The following is a 17,298-nucleotide window of genomic DNA, read 5'->3' on the forward strand; positions in this document are numbered from 1 at the left end:
TGTTAAGACATGTTAGACTATTCTCTTGGAGTGATGGTGCATATATACACCTTCTTGGTGTAAAGGTGTAAAATGTATTGCTTTAAATATAAAAGCAAACTCATGAACAATGTTCAAACACAATAATGAAGCCCAAATAAATTAATTCTTCATTCCAATATTTTTATAACGTGGAAGCTCATTTATTTTATACTTTTCTCTACATTCTTCTCAAACTTTGGCTCTAGCATAACATTAAAGTTTGGCTCTAGATTCAATGATCAGATATACATCTGGATGCTTCTTTGACACAATAGCTTCACAGCCATCTTTTGATCAACCAGTCGTTATTATAGGAGTTCATTCTTTTTGGCATTCTTCCCTCATCCTTTTGGTCTATTCTGTGGGCTTTGTTCCCAAAGGCAAATGATGACCTACAACTTAGGAGGGGGAAATGAACACTTATGTACAAGATCTATAGGTTGACTACTCATTGTATAGACTTCCCTATATAGCCATTGTGCTCACACATTCACATACTATGATTAATTTGTTTTTGTTTCTTAGTTTTGGTTGCTAGAAGCGGAGATTCTGCTATATTTGGTCTAAAGCCATTTCGGAGAAGATGTCTGCCTTGCTCTGGCTCATCATGCTTAAGGCGGTTTGGACAAATGCAGGGGGGTTGAGGATTGGATAAGGTGATGGCAAGTGCCGTCGTTGTCTGGGATCTCAAGAAGATGTTTTTCACGTATTCGTGGCATGCCCTTCACATAGCTAGGAAAGTCTGGGAAAAAGTGCAGTTATAGTTAGGCGAGCCAGTCAATTGGAAAGCAATTCTTATTGAAGATGCATATAAAGTCAAGCACACACGATGGGCACTCATGCAAGCACACGCATTGTGGTTTGTTTGGGTTTTAGGAATGAAGTTCAATTTAACGCGAATCTTACTGACACAGAATATCTGTTTTCTAAATGGTGAGCGGACATCCTGGATCTATGATAATGACCTCAAACTTTCCTTCGTGGAGATCAAGAGCCATGAACAAGAGCACCTGAAGACCTTCAACCAAGAATGCCACTTCAAGGGATCCATCTACTATGAGACTAATCTTGTTAATGATTATCAGACTGATCTTGTTAATGATTATCAGCTAGATGTTTCAGGTTGTGCAGATCTGTTGTTATAACTGTAATTTTGTGATCATGTATACCTTATGAACTGCTTATAATATAAAACCTTAAAAAAAAAATAAAAAAATCCAAATGGATCTTGTAGATTCACCCTCTACTTACCCAATCAAATTTAAGAGCGGTGTTAAGAATGGTGTAAATTACAACATAGATATAGGGCATATGGTTAAACTCTAACCCTAACCTAAGGTGTCCATGTATGTATGCATCTTTATGATAAATACGGTGTAGTGTACAGTACTAAGTCTTATGTAGAGCTAATTAGAAAGGCCATATCCATGGAGAAAAGGAGTGCTACCTGAGGGACTCTTTGGGCTTCTTTTAGTTGTAAGCCTTTGCTCATAAGGGTGGAGCTTGGATTTAAAAAGTTGGATTGATAGCCATGCAAGGAAACTCCTCATGAGCCAAGACTTATGAATTAAAAGAAGCCCAAGGAATCCCCTCACAAAGTAGTAATACTTTCGAGCTACCTTATTGGGTCGCAAGGGAAACCTCTAGAACCTGTCAACCTCTCGTGAACTATAAAACCATCCTATTGGACCTACACTAATGTCTCTAAGATAGTAGGCTTTAAACCAACATTTGGAGCCAATTCGTGAATAGCTCTTGAACACTCTTTCATGTCTACTTGCCTAGCCTTATTATATAATGATTTCTCTAATTAAGATAAGCTAGATCATCCTACAACCAAACCCTCCACCTCTACAACTCCTCTGAGCATCATTGGTTGTAGACGGTCAAAAGGGCATAAGAGAGAATGCCGTGATTGTAGAAAGTTATGTCATGATAGCAAGGCATTGGACAAAAGCAAGGGAGGCACAAACCATGAGTGATAAGAATGGAAGGAGCTGCTCTTCTCATAAGAGTAGGGGAAGGAAGAAGCTAGCTAAGGTAGGCAAAATCTTGGAGGCGAATTTGGACAAAAAAGATGGATAGATCATAGGTGAATTTGGACAAAAAGGATGAATAGATCACCACTGTTTATGGGCAGTTGGATAGATTGCCATTGTTCAGAGGCAATTGAATGTAGTGTATTGGAAGCAAGTCGATGCCCAGTCAAAGTGAATGGTGTCATAAAGATGGACTGTTTTACACATGGACTTCTTTGAAAACAAGGGAAACACGGACGAAGATCACGAGAGAGGGTTGATTAATAGATCCAACCTAGGATGAGGGACGATTCAGATTTGATGGAGGTAGTTGGAGCAAACGAGTCGAATCTCTCCCCCCAGGGTGATTCTATGAGGGCCCTGTTTTGTGGCATGGCGTTAAAAAATCTAGTCTTATTCTCTTCTCCTTCCAGGCAGACGATGTTTTGTGGCATGACATTAAAAAATCTACTCTAATTCTCTTTGGTGGCATGACGTTAAAAAATATATTCTAATTCTCTTTTCCTTCCAGGGAGACGAGGGTGGGAGAGACACTGTGCGAGTCAAATCTCTGAGGGTGGAGAGAGCAGCCAAGGGGGTGAGATAAAACTAGGGGTTAAGAGGGTGTTTAAAAATTTCACAAATTTCGGGTAAGAAGAGAATTGGGAGGCGGGAAAACGCAAAACACAAATTTGAGGCTTTTCTTCTCTCTTCTTCATCTTCTTCTTCCTCCTCCTCTTCTTCTTCTTCTTCTTCTTCTTCTTCTCTTAAGTTATGGCACTCTGCACTTGCTTCTCCTCCTGCATTGCACCCTCCGCCTTCGTATGATCGTTCCCCCATTCAGGTCTTTCCTCTACCCCCTCCTCTCATCCCCCTTTCCTCCCTTCCCCCTTCTTCCCCTGCTCGCCATTTCCATCTCACATCCGCTTTTCTTTCTCGTCTTGCCCAATAGAATGCACCCAAATCACTCGGGCAATTCACAACTAGCGCTTTTTCCTGTGCCCATCTGCTCTCCAGTTTCCACTTCATCGATTTCGCTGCAGCCGCAAGTTTCTTTCTCATTCGAATTGGATACTTAGGGGACAAAGATTTTTTTTCATTTCTGTACTTTGAAGCCGAGTAAGTGGCGACAAGAAATTCTTTGATGGGGACGCCAGTATGCCGGTATATCCACGCGCTCCGATTGTTTCAACCCGAGAATCGCAGTTGCCAACAGTGCAATCTGGTGTTTCTAGCCTGTAGGTCAATTGAAGGAGGAATCTTTGTGCATGCTCATCTTGGCTGTTTTGACCTCGTCTGTTTGCAGGTTGTTTAGTGATAATGCCTGGACCCGCTCTGCAAAACGCCAAGACCGGCAATCAACATCAAACATGTCATTGTGGAGCTCAAGCCCTGCCTCACGAAGAAATATTGTCCAAAAAGCACAATGCCTGCTCTCTTCAGAGTGAAGTGTATCTGCATAAAAGTCTGAACGGGGAGGTCTGTATTAAAGATAACTTGTCACCTGATTACTCCAATTACAGTTTCGACAATCGGCTCTTAAATCACTGGTGGGAGGCTCCAAGTGGTCTAGGAGTCAGAGGAAGAGCGGTTTCAAGCATGTTTTCTAAGCCAACAGTGTCTGATTCACCCACTCACTCAGACTTGACTTTTGGTGTGTTCTCTCTCTCTCTCTCTTTTTCTCTCTTCCCTCTCTCTCGTTAGGTTATTTTCAAAAAGTAAAATTGTTTGTTTGATTATGACTATATTCAGGCTCTGCATTTCTGAAATGCTTGTTGCCCTTGGTCTGATAAACCCTCAATTTCTTTCTCTCTCTCTCTCTCCCTAACCATCGCCCCCCTCTCTCTCTCTCTCTCTCTCTTATATAAACGCATCGTCCCACAAACTCCCATGCAAGTTTCTAGCATAGTGGCCGATTGGTTTTCGGTGCCTATTTCTGCAAATATTTGGCAACAACATAAAACGTTTGTTTGGCCTGCGAAAAAGCCAGAGATTCGGACTAGCTAATTTGCTTTGCCCCTCTAAAGCAACAAAGGGTCGTGATACTGAGGTCCTCTCTACAATCAAAGGATCTTGAGATGGTGGTTTTAAAAATAAAAAATTTAAAAAAAGAGGTACCAGCCAATCTGCAATTAATGGATTGGCAAACCAACCCACAGCTGGATTGGATCCTACAAAGGTCACATAAGTTCACCATTGATTTATGGTGCTCCTTCCAAATATAGAGAGAGGTACTTCATCGGTATTGGACCTTGTTTCAATTAAGTTTCTGTTCAATGGCCCCAAAGTTGGAGATGGTACTATACACTTAGAGTTGGTTTGTTTAGAAGGGTTGCAATTTACATTCTACTTTTGTAGTGTTGGAATGACATTCAGGGGTAGTGCTACATCCATCGGCAAATATCAATCGTCTTGGCGTGTTTGAAGCAAAGTGATATTAATTTCATTTATTCCATTAGAATAAGCATGCTTATGAAAATGGTAATTGTGTCAATAAATTTGAAGGCAAGCATTTTTAAACGAATTTTACGTCAATTTGCTATTGACAGTCATTAAGTCAAATCAGATTGCCAAATATATCGAGGTTAGTATTGATCATCTCCTTGGTACTTGCCTTTGGAAAATAGTCTTTATAGCATAATACTCATCCTTAATAGGGGAGCCTAGGCTTGAGCTAGTTTCTTTCGTGGGTATCGATAACATGAGTTTGGAAAAGCTTTTGTTAGTTACGGTTTCCAAGGCCTTTGATTTCTCTTATGCTTGACATGACATGGTTGTTGATTGGCCCTTTGTCTTCTCTTTCATAATTTAGGTGATGTGACATGTCTCTAGTACAAGATCACATGTTACTACTCGGAGATCACCTTGATTTTGGGCTTGTGAACTTTAAGCTTTCAAGTAATATATTCTTGTTTATGGAGGCTTTATTAGGAACCTCAACATTTTATCAAATGCTCAAAAGTCTTTTGCATAGATGTTGAGCTTGCAAACTTGAAGCTTCCAAATAATGTATCCTTGTTTTTGGAGGCTTTATTAGATAACCTCGACATTCTATCAATTGCTTAAAAGTCTTTTGTATAGTTTTTGTCAATGTTTGATGTGATCATTAATAAGAATCCTTTGTATGTATTTGTTTGGCAAGGAGTAGATCATATTATGGGAGCATGACCTTGGCTTCTCATGGATTCTCTAAAAGACGTTGAGTCAAACATATCCATATGTATTTATTATCCACCTATCTTTTGCTTGGCCAGCCATTGTCCCCTTGTGTGTAATTATCGCGAGAAGATCTTTGCTCTTCTTTTCTCGCCAAAATACCCTTGTTGGCAAGGTGTAACCATGAAAACATTTTGAGTATATGTGTCCTTGGGAGAAGTGGTGAACTTTTGGTATATAGAGTGCGTAACAAGAACCTATTACTAACGAACAGTTGGCATCCTTCAAGGCTTTGAGCATCCAATACATAACACTAAATTCTTTTTAAACAAGTTGATAATGAAAGTGCCTCTCACATGTTGGTTGCCTCCAAAGCATTTCACCATACATCTTAGAGAATCTTTTTGTAATAGGAGTTCCTCTTCCACATAGCCCTCCACTTGTCCTTGGCAGCATTTGTTAACTTGGTCATAGGGCCTTCCACTAGTAGCACCATCCTTATTGATCACATTGTAGTCGTTAATGGCAAATTGACATGACTTGACTTAATCCCTATAGGCATTACTTTTAACCTATTGCCATAGGGGTACGTACATCCATCTATTCGAGAGATTACGACTAGAGAGAGTGACATGTAAGTGCTTGGGTAGTGAGAATGGTATATCACTTGTAGCGTCGTGCAATCATACGTGAGGAAGCTCCATGCAATCATAGTATATTAAGATATAGGTGGAATTCTCTACAACGCAGGTATCAAGAGTGCGTGCAGGTGCGAAGTGCTCCCCCCTTACCTGTGTTGGCCCTTTTAACAAATCCTTTGTAGCCCAAGATTTAGCCAAGTCTTCCTTATAAGAAAATACAACTTTCTCGAATATCTACTTTGGATATAGATAAGGGATCAGCATTGTTGTTTGCAATTGCTCTAGAGATAAGCACTCTAGTTTACAATTGCTCTATCTTGTCACTAAGTTGAACGGATCCATTTGTTGATCTCTTTTTTGTTATCTTCAAGCGTCCTTCCTCTTGTGCATTTACATGTTTTTGTTAACTAGATTATAATTTACTGATGCTTGCACTTAACTCAATCGTCTTAAGGTTTGTTGCATGGATGTCAGCTGTGGCAATAAGCAACTTTTTTCGGAAAGATATTTTGTGTTTGTGAAATCTTCACAGGATGACCCGTTTAGACATGCCTAAAGTTGCATCTTTGCTTACTCTTTCTAAAATGTGACTTGTACTGTGAATTCCTTTTCTATAGGAAATTTTAATCGCTTTTGAATGTTAAGTGTTTCTCTATTCTCATTTGTAAGGCTGGATATCTCCAGCAAGGACATAGGCATTTACCGTGCCAATCAATTGTTGCATGTATGTATTGCTATTGTATCTGTTTTAAAATGCCAATAACAAATCTCTTTCAATGTTAACTTCTCTTTCTCACTCCTGTTCTCACCTTGTTTCTCCCATCTCTGACACTTGGTTCTATAGGGCCACTAATCTAAAATTCCAAACTGTCTCCTCTCTTGTCGTTCTGTCTGTCTCTCAAAACACTTTTCTGACCCTCAAGTGTTCTCATTAAAATTTTGGGGCGTCTTTTATGTGTGATAGAATCATGATAGGACTGTGGTCTCTCTTTCCAGTCCAACTTTTCTGCTTAATTTTACACTAGGTTAATATTTTTAATTTCATTAGTCTTAGTTAATTGCAATTTTCTGATTTGGCAGAGGGTGGAACTGCTGGGGACACTCGTAGTGATGATATTTCTTCTGAATTTGCTCCAAATAACTCTGCAACACCTTGCAAAGCCAGCGTGTCTGGTGCAGAAAGAATGCGTGACTCTTCTAATGAGGCAGGTTCAGATGCTGCAGTTTGTTCAAGAATGGAGGTCCCTCCTTCAGCGAGAGGGACCTTAGCAGAGGTCGAAAGCTCATTACTTCATGAAGCACACCAAAAAGAAAGGGCAAAGAGGTGGCTGGATGAGGAAGGGAAGTTGGTCCTCCGAAATGATGTGTTCAATGCTGTTCTACCAAGTGTTGATGAGGTGCAATACAATACCTTGAGATGCTCTAGATTAATTGGAATTGATTGCTAGAGTTTTTAAAGTGCAACCGTTTAGTAAAATACGTGAGTGTCCACTGAATGCAAAAATTCACAGTTTCCTTCCATGACGATCCACCTCTATCTCTATTTATTTCACAAGAAGAGAAGGACATGGATTGCTATGGGTTAAGCCTGTGAATTTGCCTTCTGTTGATAGTAAATTGATCCTGTTTGCACTATAAAACTGCTCACATTATTTCACATATTTAATCAAAGCATTGGCATTTCAAGTTCAAATACTATCTGTTGACACAGCTCTATTTAACTCCCAGATATTTAATTTTGACAGTAAATATAGAGTCACTGAAAATAAATTTGTCAACACATGTCAAACTAATTCTGATATTTTAATTAATTCTTGCACTTTGTTTCCAAATATTGAGTCACTCAAAATAAAATCTGTCAACACAGGTTGGCCTGCAGTTGAGGATTTCAGAATTGCGAGTTGCATTGCGAGCCTCTGAGAGGTGAAGCATTTGTGCTGAATTTTAACATATTAAGAAAAGGTTTTGCTAATCTAAGCACCTAAGAAGCCTTTGTGTAATATTTTGTAATCCTCGAGCAATTAAAACCCTCCAAGCTGGATCCTTGATTGATGATTGCATTCATTTGCTAGACAGAATTCAGAATTCAGACTTGAGCCATATTGCAATTCGTTTCACTCTCAGTAATGATTATTTTGACCCCTCTGTAATGAGTAATTGTATTTCACTGTCAGTAATGGTTATCCGTTTCAATCTCAGTAATGATTATTTGTATTTTAGCTCCTACCCTTTGGATTTGATAAAGCTGTCACTATAAATTATCGCTCTATAAGGTCTTTTGGTGATTGTCTCAAAGTTCTGATGCTTGGTTACAACATTGTATGCCTCATACCTAATGTCCCTTACACCACAATAATATTGCTAGATGCTTTTCATGGGAAATTTACTTTGATTTGCCTTTTTGGTTGGTGATGGTATTTTCTCATTTTGTACTATGTAAGTAGGTTTCTTAAGAATGAAACTACCTTGATGTGTATGAGGATCAATTTGAGTGCTTTGGAGATGCCAGGCTGAGGCTCTGTCCCTGCAGGAACTCAAGCTAGGAAACAGGGGGAAGTTTGCTCTCGTTCAGTTCAATGTCAGATTTATGCAGCAGTTTGAAATGATCAAATCAACAAAATGCTGTTTCTTTCCATGTACTCTTTGAGTATGTGTGATTGTATCACACTTAGGAAGTGTCATTTCTTTCCAGTTACAGACGTAGTCCAAGAAATGCATTTGTTTGTTTTGACACACCTTTGCAAGTTTGGAATAGTGTTTTTGAACATTTTTTGGGGAGGGTTCCCAAAAGCCATTGAGACGTACATGCATACCTCATGAAATCTAGCTTGTGACTGCTTGGCATACCATCTTTAGCTTGGAATTTAGAAATTATTCATTTGTAAGTTTAATATCTACAAAAGTAAATCTATGTGATTGTGATTCATCAATGATGGTTTTCTCATTATGATCTATAAGTTGTCCTATACTAATTTACAAGTTCTTTTTTAGGGGGGGGGGGGAGCATGTCCAAAATACATGAAGTCTTGTGAAAACCCTCAAATACATCAAGTAGACTTTAAGTGAGGTTGTCTAGAGAGTGGAAGTGCCATGGAGGCCATGTTTTATGAGAGTGAATAATAAATTATGGTCCCGCTTCCTCATAGAGATTGCTCTCTTGGCCATGTTGCACATGAGGAGCCTTGGACTCTACTCCAAGTGCCCATGAGGGTATGCATGATATCTTGCTGGATCATTGCAAGTGGTTGGAAGGTAAAGTTTTGGGTTGCATGGACTCTCTGCATTCCCAAATAGAATGTTGAATGAACTCCATGGTTGATGGCATCTCAGACATTTGGAAATTGCTTCAGAAGTTTGTCTCTTTTATAAACTTTGGAGTTGGCATCGTATAGCATTTTGGATTGTATAGTCAAAGAAAGGGAATCTCTTGTAGGGGGCGGTCGCAACAGTCCTTTCTTACTCTCTTAGGTCCCATGGAAGATGTTTGAGGGGTCATTCACCATAAAGCCAAACACGCCATGGATAACCTATGAGTGATGGGCGAGGGTCTTTCCACCATCTACCATCATGGAATTGAAGCATTCTGATCGTACAAGTATAGCATCTTGCTCTGATAGTCCAACCCTATGCACTTATAAAAGGACACTTCTGAATGAAAACACACTGAGCTAGTGGATTTGATGATCCTCTCCAACATTTGCTCCTTAGTGAGTCCAGTGGTATGGCCCTTCTTGTTCACTTCATGTTCGGGCTATAGAACTGTGTGGAAAAGGCCAACATTTGTTAAGCCTCAAGGCTTTCATAAGTGCACAGACACTTTTCAGTCTCACAACTCATTGTTTGACCTCTCAATTCAAGTTAATCTGCTTGAAAAAAGGATTGTTTTGACCACGCAGGTTGGACATGAATGGTTTTTCTGCATAAGCCCCACAGAGGCTGCATCTTTGATAAGCTCATGGTAGCTTCTTTTGGAAATTGGCCTCTCCATCCTCAAAGCATGACATAACAAGGACAACGTTGATGAGCAGAAACTCCATAGTGGCAGCTTCAGTTCAGTTGATTTCAATATCACACAGATAGACTGTTAAGCAATTACAATCCCCACTTTAGGGGCAAACATACTACCTATCAGCATTCCCTATTTTAGGGGCATTAAGGCCAGCCAAAGGCACAAAAGGCACCAAACAGGCCAGCCAAAAGGACAGCCAGCAGGGCCAAACAAGTGGCTAGAAAGGCCAAAAATGGCCGACCAGAACTGGCCGACCAGAATTGGCCGACCAGCTGGCCGACCAGCTGGCCAGCCCACCGACCTAGGAACTGATCAACCAGCTGGCCGACCTCCTGGGTCAGGCCTATAAAAGACTCCCTACCCCCTCACTCTCAGTGATAGGACCTGCAGCTGCTCCTCACCTCCTCCATCCTTTGCTGCAGCCCCTCCTGCTCCAGATCTGGCTATTATGCCTGCTCCATCCTCTGCCCCTCTATTCCTCTCCTCTAGATCTAGCCTTGGACCTCCAGCTGCTGCTCTAGATCTGCTCCTGAGTGGTTGCCGACGAGCTTCCACTTCTCTTCATCTGCTGCCATCCTCTCCTACCTCCAGACTGCTGCCGACAAGCTTCCACATCTCCTCATCCTCTGCTGCGCATACACCTCTAAATCTACAGCCAGATGAGCTCCTTTTCTTCATCATGTTGCTATTCCAGATAGCCTGAAGGTTCCTTCCTCAAAGCATGCTGTTTGCAGCCATTTCCAGGGCAGCTCCAGCCCTTCATCATCTTCGTCATCATCGAGCTACTCGGAGGACTGCGTTTTGCTCCCTCTGTTGCTATCTTTTCTACCGTTTCTCTACATGGTATCATCTTTTTGATTCGCCTCAGCCACGGTCCTTGAGACACGACGGCTTGAGGTTCTTGTATTCAGTTTTTCATATTACCGACAGGCACTATATTTTCTGAGTTCCGTTCTTCAGTTGTATCTGAGTATCGTCTATTTTTGATCGCTCCACTGCAAACCCTATTGTTTCTCTATATAGACCACGAGGCCTTCTTGCCAAGGCTTCAAGCCACAAAGCGTCTTTTGGGAGGCCATTCGTGCTTAGTTTATGGTGTTTAGCAGTTGCTCCACAGTGAGCCAGCACCTACAGGCACTGCAGATTGCAATTAAAGCTTCAGTTGCTCAGATTCAGCAAGCCTGCCACAGTGAAGCAGTTCAATGTCCTTCAATGTGTAAAGCTTCTTGACATAGATTGGCTAAGCCTTTGACACAGAGCCTTAGACAGTCTCCAGCATGAACAAAACAATTCACAGCATGATTTCTGTGGTGATATTCTGTCCATGACCCAAAATGAAATCCATGCATGGAAACAAACAGCAATGGCAGGAAATGGTAGTTAAATATACAAAATTGTCCTCTATATTAGTGTTGACTCAGCTTCTATTGCTGCAACAACAAATATGCCTATTGCAATAGCTTCTACATCAGCAAAGTTTGAGTTTTACAATGATGAAAAGTCATCACTAGAATGTGTGGATCTTATTTCATTTCTTGATCATCGGTATTGGCCCAAAATTCTAAAGAGGCATCATAGCCTTGCTTGCAGACTTGCCTCATAGTATAGTTGTGCAGAGAAGGCCTAGTACCTTGAATAACCTAAATGCTCAAGTAAAATGAGCTGACAAGAGCCTACAATAGGAGTGGCTAACACATCTGTCAGTAGTATGGGATCGGGAGTGTGTTCTTTTGCTGCTGCAGTACAGCCCGCTCTTCCTATACATGTAGGTGACTTGGGGGCTTGAAGAGGACAGTTCCTATGTGTCTACTGTCATCCATCAACCCCTATGCCATGTGCATGGATTGTTTGGCCTATCATACCTCATTCTATTAGTTATGATCAACTAGTTCCTCAAACTCTTCAAACATCTCATTGCTGATTGCCTTTCTTTTATGCAAGAAAGAAGATGTTGATAATCTTTAGTTTGTAGGCATGCTTGCACAACAATAGAGAAGGATTGCCTAGATGAAGAAGCTAGCTAATGTGCAAGCGTATTATTCTCATGAAGCACGGAGCACTAAGCTAGAAGTGGTAGTAATCGTATCTTGGAAAATCACTCTTTGGAGCCTTGTGTTAGACAAGGTGTTCCTTGTGCCCTATGCACATGTGACAACTTTGTTGCCACTTTGCCTTCCTTGAGATGTCACACTCCAAGAACCTATATTGGTGGCTTATTGAAGGGATGGCTTTGAGGGCTACTACCTCTGATGCCATCACAATAGTGGGGAAATCTTATAGTGGGTCAATGAAGTTAGGTACTACTATAGTAATGTCCAGAAGTCCTGCTAGTGACAATGTAGGGCTAGTGACTAAGATGACCCATGGAAGTGTGGATGATCTCCTTATTACAGGTGACTCTATGAAGACATGATCGAGCAGACTAGAAAGGCGTTGAGCATAGAGTTTGAGATGACAGACTTAGGCTTGATGCACTACTGTTTGGGGATTGAAGTCTAGCAAGAGACAGGCAAGATCTTCATCTCTGAGCAAAAACATGCGAGGGAGATCTTGAAGGCATTTGGTATGTCCGAGTGCAAGGAGATAGCTACACCTATGGAGGTAAATGCGAGGCTATGAGGATGCCTCACCATTAGCAGACATCGGGAAGTACAGGAAGTTGGTCGGCAGTCTCATCTATCTGTGCAACACTGGACCGGACATTAGTTTTGCTGTTAGTGTTTTGAGCAGGTTCTCCAATAAGCCCCGGGAGAATCATTGGAATGCAGGGATGCGGGTGCTCAGGTATGTGAAGGACACTCTTGATTATGGCATCACTTATGGTACGGGCACTTCCTTGGCTGGTCATTGTGACTCAGATTGGGCTAGAGATGTTGATTTCAGGAAATCAATTTTTGGATATTGTTTCTCTTTAGGTTCAGGTATCTTCTCTTGGATCAGTAAGAAACAACCAACAGTGGCATTGTCTTCTACCGAGGTTGAGTACAAGGCAGCATGTTTTGCTACTTGTGAAGCAGTGTGGCTGAGGAAGATCTTATGGCACGTGCGAGTGCAAGAGGATGAGGCAACTGTGCTCAGGTGCAACAATCAAAGTTGCATGGCCATTGCTAAAAATCTAGTGTTTCATGCGCGCACAAAACATATAGAGATTCAGTATCACTATGTGCGTGATTTGATCGAGGACGGGATAGTGGAATTGGTCTACTATCCAACAGAGCAAAGCCCTTGCTTTGCATACAGACAACCCTTCCTCTCTCTCTCTCTCTTATCGAGATGGTATAGCACTAATCAGAGACTTCAATCCTAGACCCAAAGACTCTCAGTCTAAAAATGATGTAATAAAGGCCACTTCATAATATATTAGATTTTAGTAGTATGCTAAATAATTCGAGCTGAGATGGCTTGTGCACTCCTTGACTCTCTTTGACACTCAAAAGATGAAGGGGTTCCCTTTTTTGGATGTGTACTTTGTCTCATAGTCCTGTGAGGGCTTCTGCAGAATATATCTTTCTTTCTTTCTCTCTCTCAGTGCGTCTCAAAACTTCAACACAGCTTCACAAATACAGGCCCATCATTGAGTCTTCCTTCAAGGCCGGTTTTACTCTTTGATGAATTTATTGAAGATTCACATTTCTTTGAATATCCTTTGTCTTTTAGGGTTTACTCAAATCATATATTCCTGAATTTCTAGAGTCAATCCCTGGAGTGTAATGTTTCCCTCAAAGGTTAACTATCTGATTCTTTTGGTGATATGATGCATGAAGTTGGTAAAAGGTAAGTTATGGTTCTTGTGATGACATCAGCACTTTGAATATCAACTTTTCAGTGTCTATATAAATTGTTATACGGTGAATTCCTTTCCATCATTGGTAACAATGGGGCAGAGGCATCTTCAGACTTCAAACATACATGGATAATTCCAATTGGAAATTCCAGATAAGGCTCAATGCTTAATCGATCAAAATTGGTGGTAGGCTTTCATTTTGGTCTAGAATTGCAGTAAAATTGTGTAGTAAAATTGCTATGTTGAAAGGGGTAGTGCAGGTAAGATTTGAAAAGTTTGCAGTGACACACATTGCTGAAATCTCCAGAATTTTGCCCTCCAACATATTAGACAAATACTTATGCTGGATTCCATTGGGATCCGATTTTTCCTAGATTCTATGATATGCACAGTTTTATATGCTTTCTAATTATTCCATTAAAGCATTTGTTGTTCCTTTAAATCTGTCAACATGCGAGATCTCTTGGAAAACGTCCTGATGGGTAGTAATATGACACACTCATGCTTATTTTTACTAATATACCTTCAGCTACAAGTCTTTCATACTTTGATTAATTGGAGGCACAAACTCATTTTTTTTAAAAGGAGATCACCTTGAAGACTTTTTTCTGCCTAAGTCTGTCTTGTAATGTTGCTCCCTAATGTTCTATTGATTAGAAGGGGTTTGCTCACACATACCCTGATGGCTGTGAGAGCAGTGCACGTATGGAAAGTGAGCAGGAGACTGAAGCATTACGGAAATATCTTGCTGAGGTTGAAGCTGCAGCAGCTGGCCTTCATTCACGAGTTCGAGAGCTAGAACATCTTATAGCATTCTGTGCGTTGCCAAACTTTCCTTTATTCTTTTCTTATCCTTTCAAGTCAGGGAGCTTATATTTGACTAGTTGATTGAATACTACTGGTTGTTATGACATCTAATGGTTATGGCATGATGGAACTCGACTGTATATAAAGTAAAAGCATGATGGTAATTAGATAGGTGTTACATATGGATCTCTACACCACCAAATGAAGACACTAAGCAATTGGAATTTTTGTCACGATGAACTGTCAGCTTCAAGAGATGAGATAAAAGAGCTTGATCAACTGAGGGCCAAAATGGCCAAGGAGGCTTCAAAGGAGGCTCATAGTCAAAGTGCCAAAGCTGCAAAGGCTGTTGCTGCAGCTCGTGAGGCAACAATGGAGCTGGACAAGGTTCCTTTCCTCTTCTCTTCTGATGGCATTTCATGGCTCTGATTCTTTATGGTGTTGAATGACTCTTTATTGTCATTGCACTGCAATCTGCTCTTTTTGTTTGGCTTGATTTCTGGATAATATTATTTCTTTTTTTTTTCCCTAGGGTGGATTCTATTATTTAACTTGTAGGGGTCCTTGCTCTACTAATGGCATTTATTTTGCTTCCTCCATAAGTGAGACTCTCAAACCAAGCGGAGAAGTCTCAAAACAATACTTTCTTTGGAAAGCATACTTGAATGTTTTGGAGCCTATTTGGTGCACACAATGATAGTCTGCTAGACTGGATGAATATGAATTCATCTATAGTTTAGACCTGGATGGCTTTTCTATGTGCATCGATGGTGGACAAGGAAAGTTGTAACTTCTATTGCTTTGTGATAGGTGAAGAGGCATGCCTCTTCATTGATTAAAGCACAAGAAGAAGAAGCAGAACGACTTAGGATGGAAGCTGCAGAATACCGGACTCTTTACCATGTAACCATTTTCTATCAGTAGTTTTTGATTACGAACTTTGTTTGTGATGCTATTGTTTCTTGTGTACCTTAGAGAAGATAATTTGTTTTATGAGACAAATGACCCTTTAAAGCACTGTGTTGCTAAATCATTGCTGTGTTTGTCTAGGCGAGGACTGGGCAATTGCAAGCCATGAAAGAGCAAATTGAGAAATTGGTACTGAAAAATCAGGTTTGGGTACAATATCTGATGTTCCTTGGATCCAGTTTTACATTTCTAACTTCAATCTTATGTTATTTATTCAGGAACAGAACATCAGGACTCCCTCAGATGTTGCAAATGAGGCATTAACAAGTTCTCAAGAAGAGGTGATTGAATTGCGAAAGTGCTTTGAAGCAGCCAAGGTAGTATTGAAATCTTTTTCTGGGGTATTTGAATTAACATGCTTACTGGCATCAGTGACTTGTTTACTTCCTTGTTTGGTGCAATATATCAGATTTGTTTTTTACTTGGTTGTTTGATGAATTCAGGTGGAAGCTAGAGAAAAAACCAATCGGTTCATTGAGTTATTAGAGGCCTTTGAATTCCAGAAGGGGGTGTTGCAGTCTACTGAGAATCGATTAGAAGAAATGGAGCATCAGAAGAAGGAGCTGAGCAATCACAATGCGTGGTTGGAACAACGGGTAACTATTTGTGGATTTTGGTATCATTTAATGGCAGTTGACTCATTTCAATGAATTGAGTGCAACATTAAATGATCTTTACTGTGATCAAAATATTTGGTGGTTGAGGAACAAAGACCATAACAATATCTGGAAATAAGAAGGAAAACATCCACATGTCTGGATCTTAGCATCTGATTCTGAAACTGATAGGAAACTCAAATAGCAGATATCTAACTGTGTCTGCCATCCTAGACCAAGCTTGCCTTTTGTATCTGCAGTGAAGTCTGATTGCTAGGTCGGCCATAAACTTAACAGTTGGACCTGTGGTCCTTTTCTCATTATCAAGAAAATAAATGAACTTGCATCATCAGGTCAATCTTTTCTGCAAATCGTCTCAAGATTAACCTTTAATAAAGGAGAAACATTGTAGTTTGAGTAACTTGCTTGAAGCTTGCATTAAAAAAAAAAGTGATATTTATGTGCGTGCTTGTTTGGATCTTATACATTTGTGAAAGAAAATGCAGTAAATACCCCAAACTTGCAACCAGGTAAAAGAGATCTAAGAGAGCCTATGTCAGAAACATCTACAACAAATGTGCTAGGCGAGATCATGTACCCTTGCGGACTCTACAAATTAGATCTAGTCCTAGACTGTAGGATCTCAATTCAAGTCTCTACATGATGTGCCAAGAAAAAAAGCTTGTGTAGTGTTTTCTCTTTTGGGGGGTGTTTTGTTTTGTCTTGTCACTATTCACTCTCCTATCTTCAAAAATTTGCATCTATTCTAAGACACATCCAATTCAACTCAAACCACTTGCAGACAAAGCTATTTTTTTGAAAAAAAATTCTGGGAGGTTGATCTGTGAGAGGTTCTGGTAGGAGAGGAAGGTGAGAGGTTCGCCTGGGAGAGGAAGGTGAGTAGTTTGCAGGCTTCATTAGCCTAAGTTATATTATAGTTAATGTAAACTGCATCCTCCCTCCCCTCGTCCACCCTGCCTGCCTCCACCTCGCTTGCTGCTGCCTCAACCTATCCTCCCTGTGCCTCTCCACACCTCTCTCTTAGCTCCTCTCCCCCCACTCCGCCCCCCCTTCCCCCCGGCCCCTCCTCTTCCTCTACTGAGCCTCTCCTCCCCTTCCACTCCTCTCCCTCGACTCAGCCCCCTCCCCTTTCCTTCCTTTCTCTCCACTCATACCCTTCTCCCTCCCTTCTCTCCCTCCAGCTCAGAGCCCCCCCTTTCCGCTCTGTTGATTCGGCCTGCTCCCTGCAGCTCAGCCCCACCATCCTTTGTCTAACCAACGCTTAGATTCAGGCACA

The 17,298-nt window shown here is 40.8% G+C and overlaps 1 protein-coding gene across 2 annotated transcripts in view; it reads left to right on the plus strand.

Annotated features, from left to right (window-relative positions):
- Window positions 1-2,791: 2,791 nt before the first annotated feature.
- The window catches only part of LOC147897093 (uncharacterized), a 43,825-nt gene continuing 29,318 nt past the window's right edge, over window positions 2,792-17,298 (plus strand). Inside the window, exons 1-10 of one of the 2 annotated variants that reach the window (XM_087381729.1) lie at window positions 2,792-3,203; window positions 3,346-3,693; window positions 6,917-7,233; window positions 7,704-7,759; window positions 14,328-14,446; window positions 14,684-14,823; window positions 15,247-15,339; window positions 15,487-15,534; window positions 15,624-15,722; window positions 15,849-16,001. In XM_087381729.1, coding sequence (XP_087237855.1) covers window positions 3,360-3,693; window positions 6,917-7,233; window positions 7,704-7,759; window positions 14,328-14,446; window positions 14,684-14,823; window positions 15,247-15,339; window positions 15,487-15,534; window positions 15,624-15,722; window positions 15,849-16,001 — 1,359 coding nt within the window. In that variant the 5' untranslated portion in view covers window positions 2,792-3,203; window positions 3,346-3,359. The remainder of the gene's footprint in view (window positions 3,204-3,345; window positions 3,694-6,916; window positions 7,234-7,703; window positions 7,760-14,327; window positions 14,447-14,683; window positions 14,824-15,246; window positions 15,340-15,486; window positions 15,535-15,623; window positions 15,723-15,848; window positions 16,002-17,298) is intronic. The other variant, XM_087381728.1, reaches the window with a different exon arrangement.

This window comes from Dipteris shenzhenensis, chromosome 11 (genome assembly GCF_047967505.1).
Source record: "Dipteris shenzhenensis isolate YYH24624 ecotype China chromosome 11, Dip_SZ_1.0, whole genome shotgun sequence".
Classification (NCBI taxonomy): Eukaryota; Viridiplantae; Streptophyta; class Polypodiopsida; order Gleicheniales; family Dipteridaceae; genus Dipteris; species Dipteris shenzhenensis.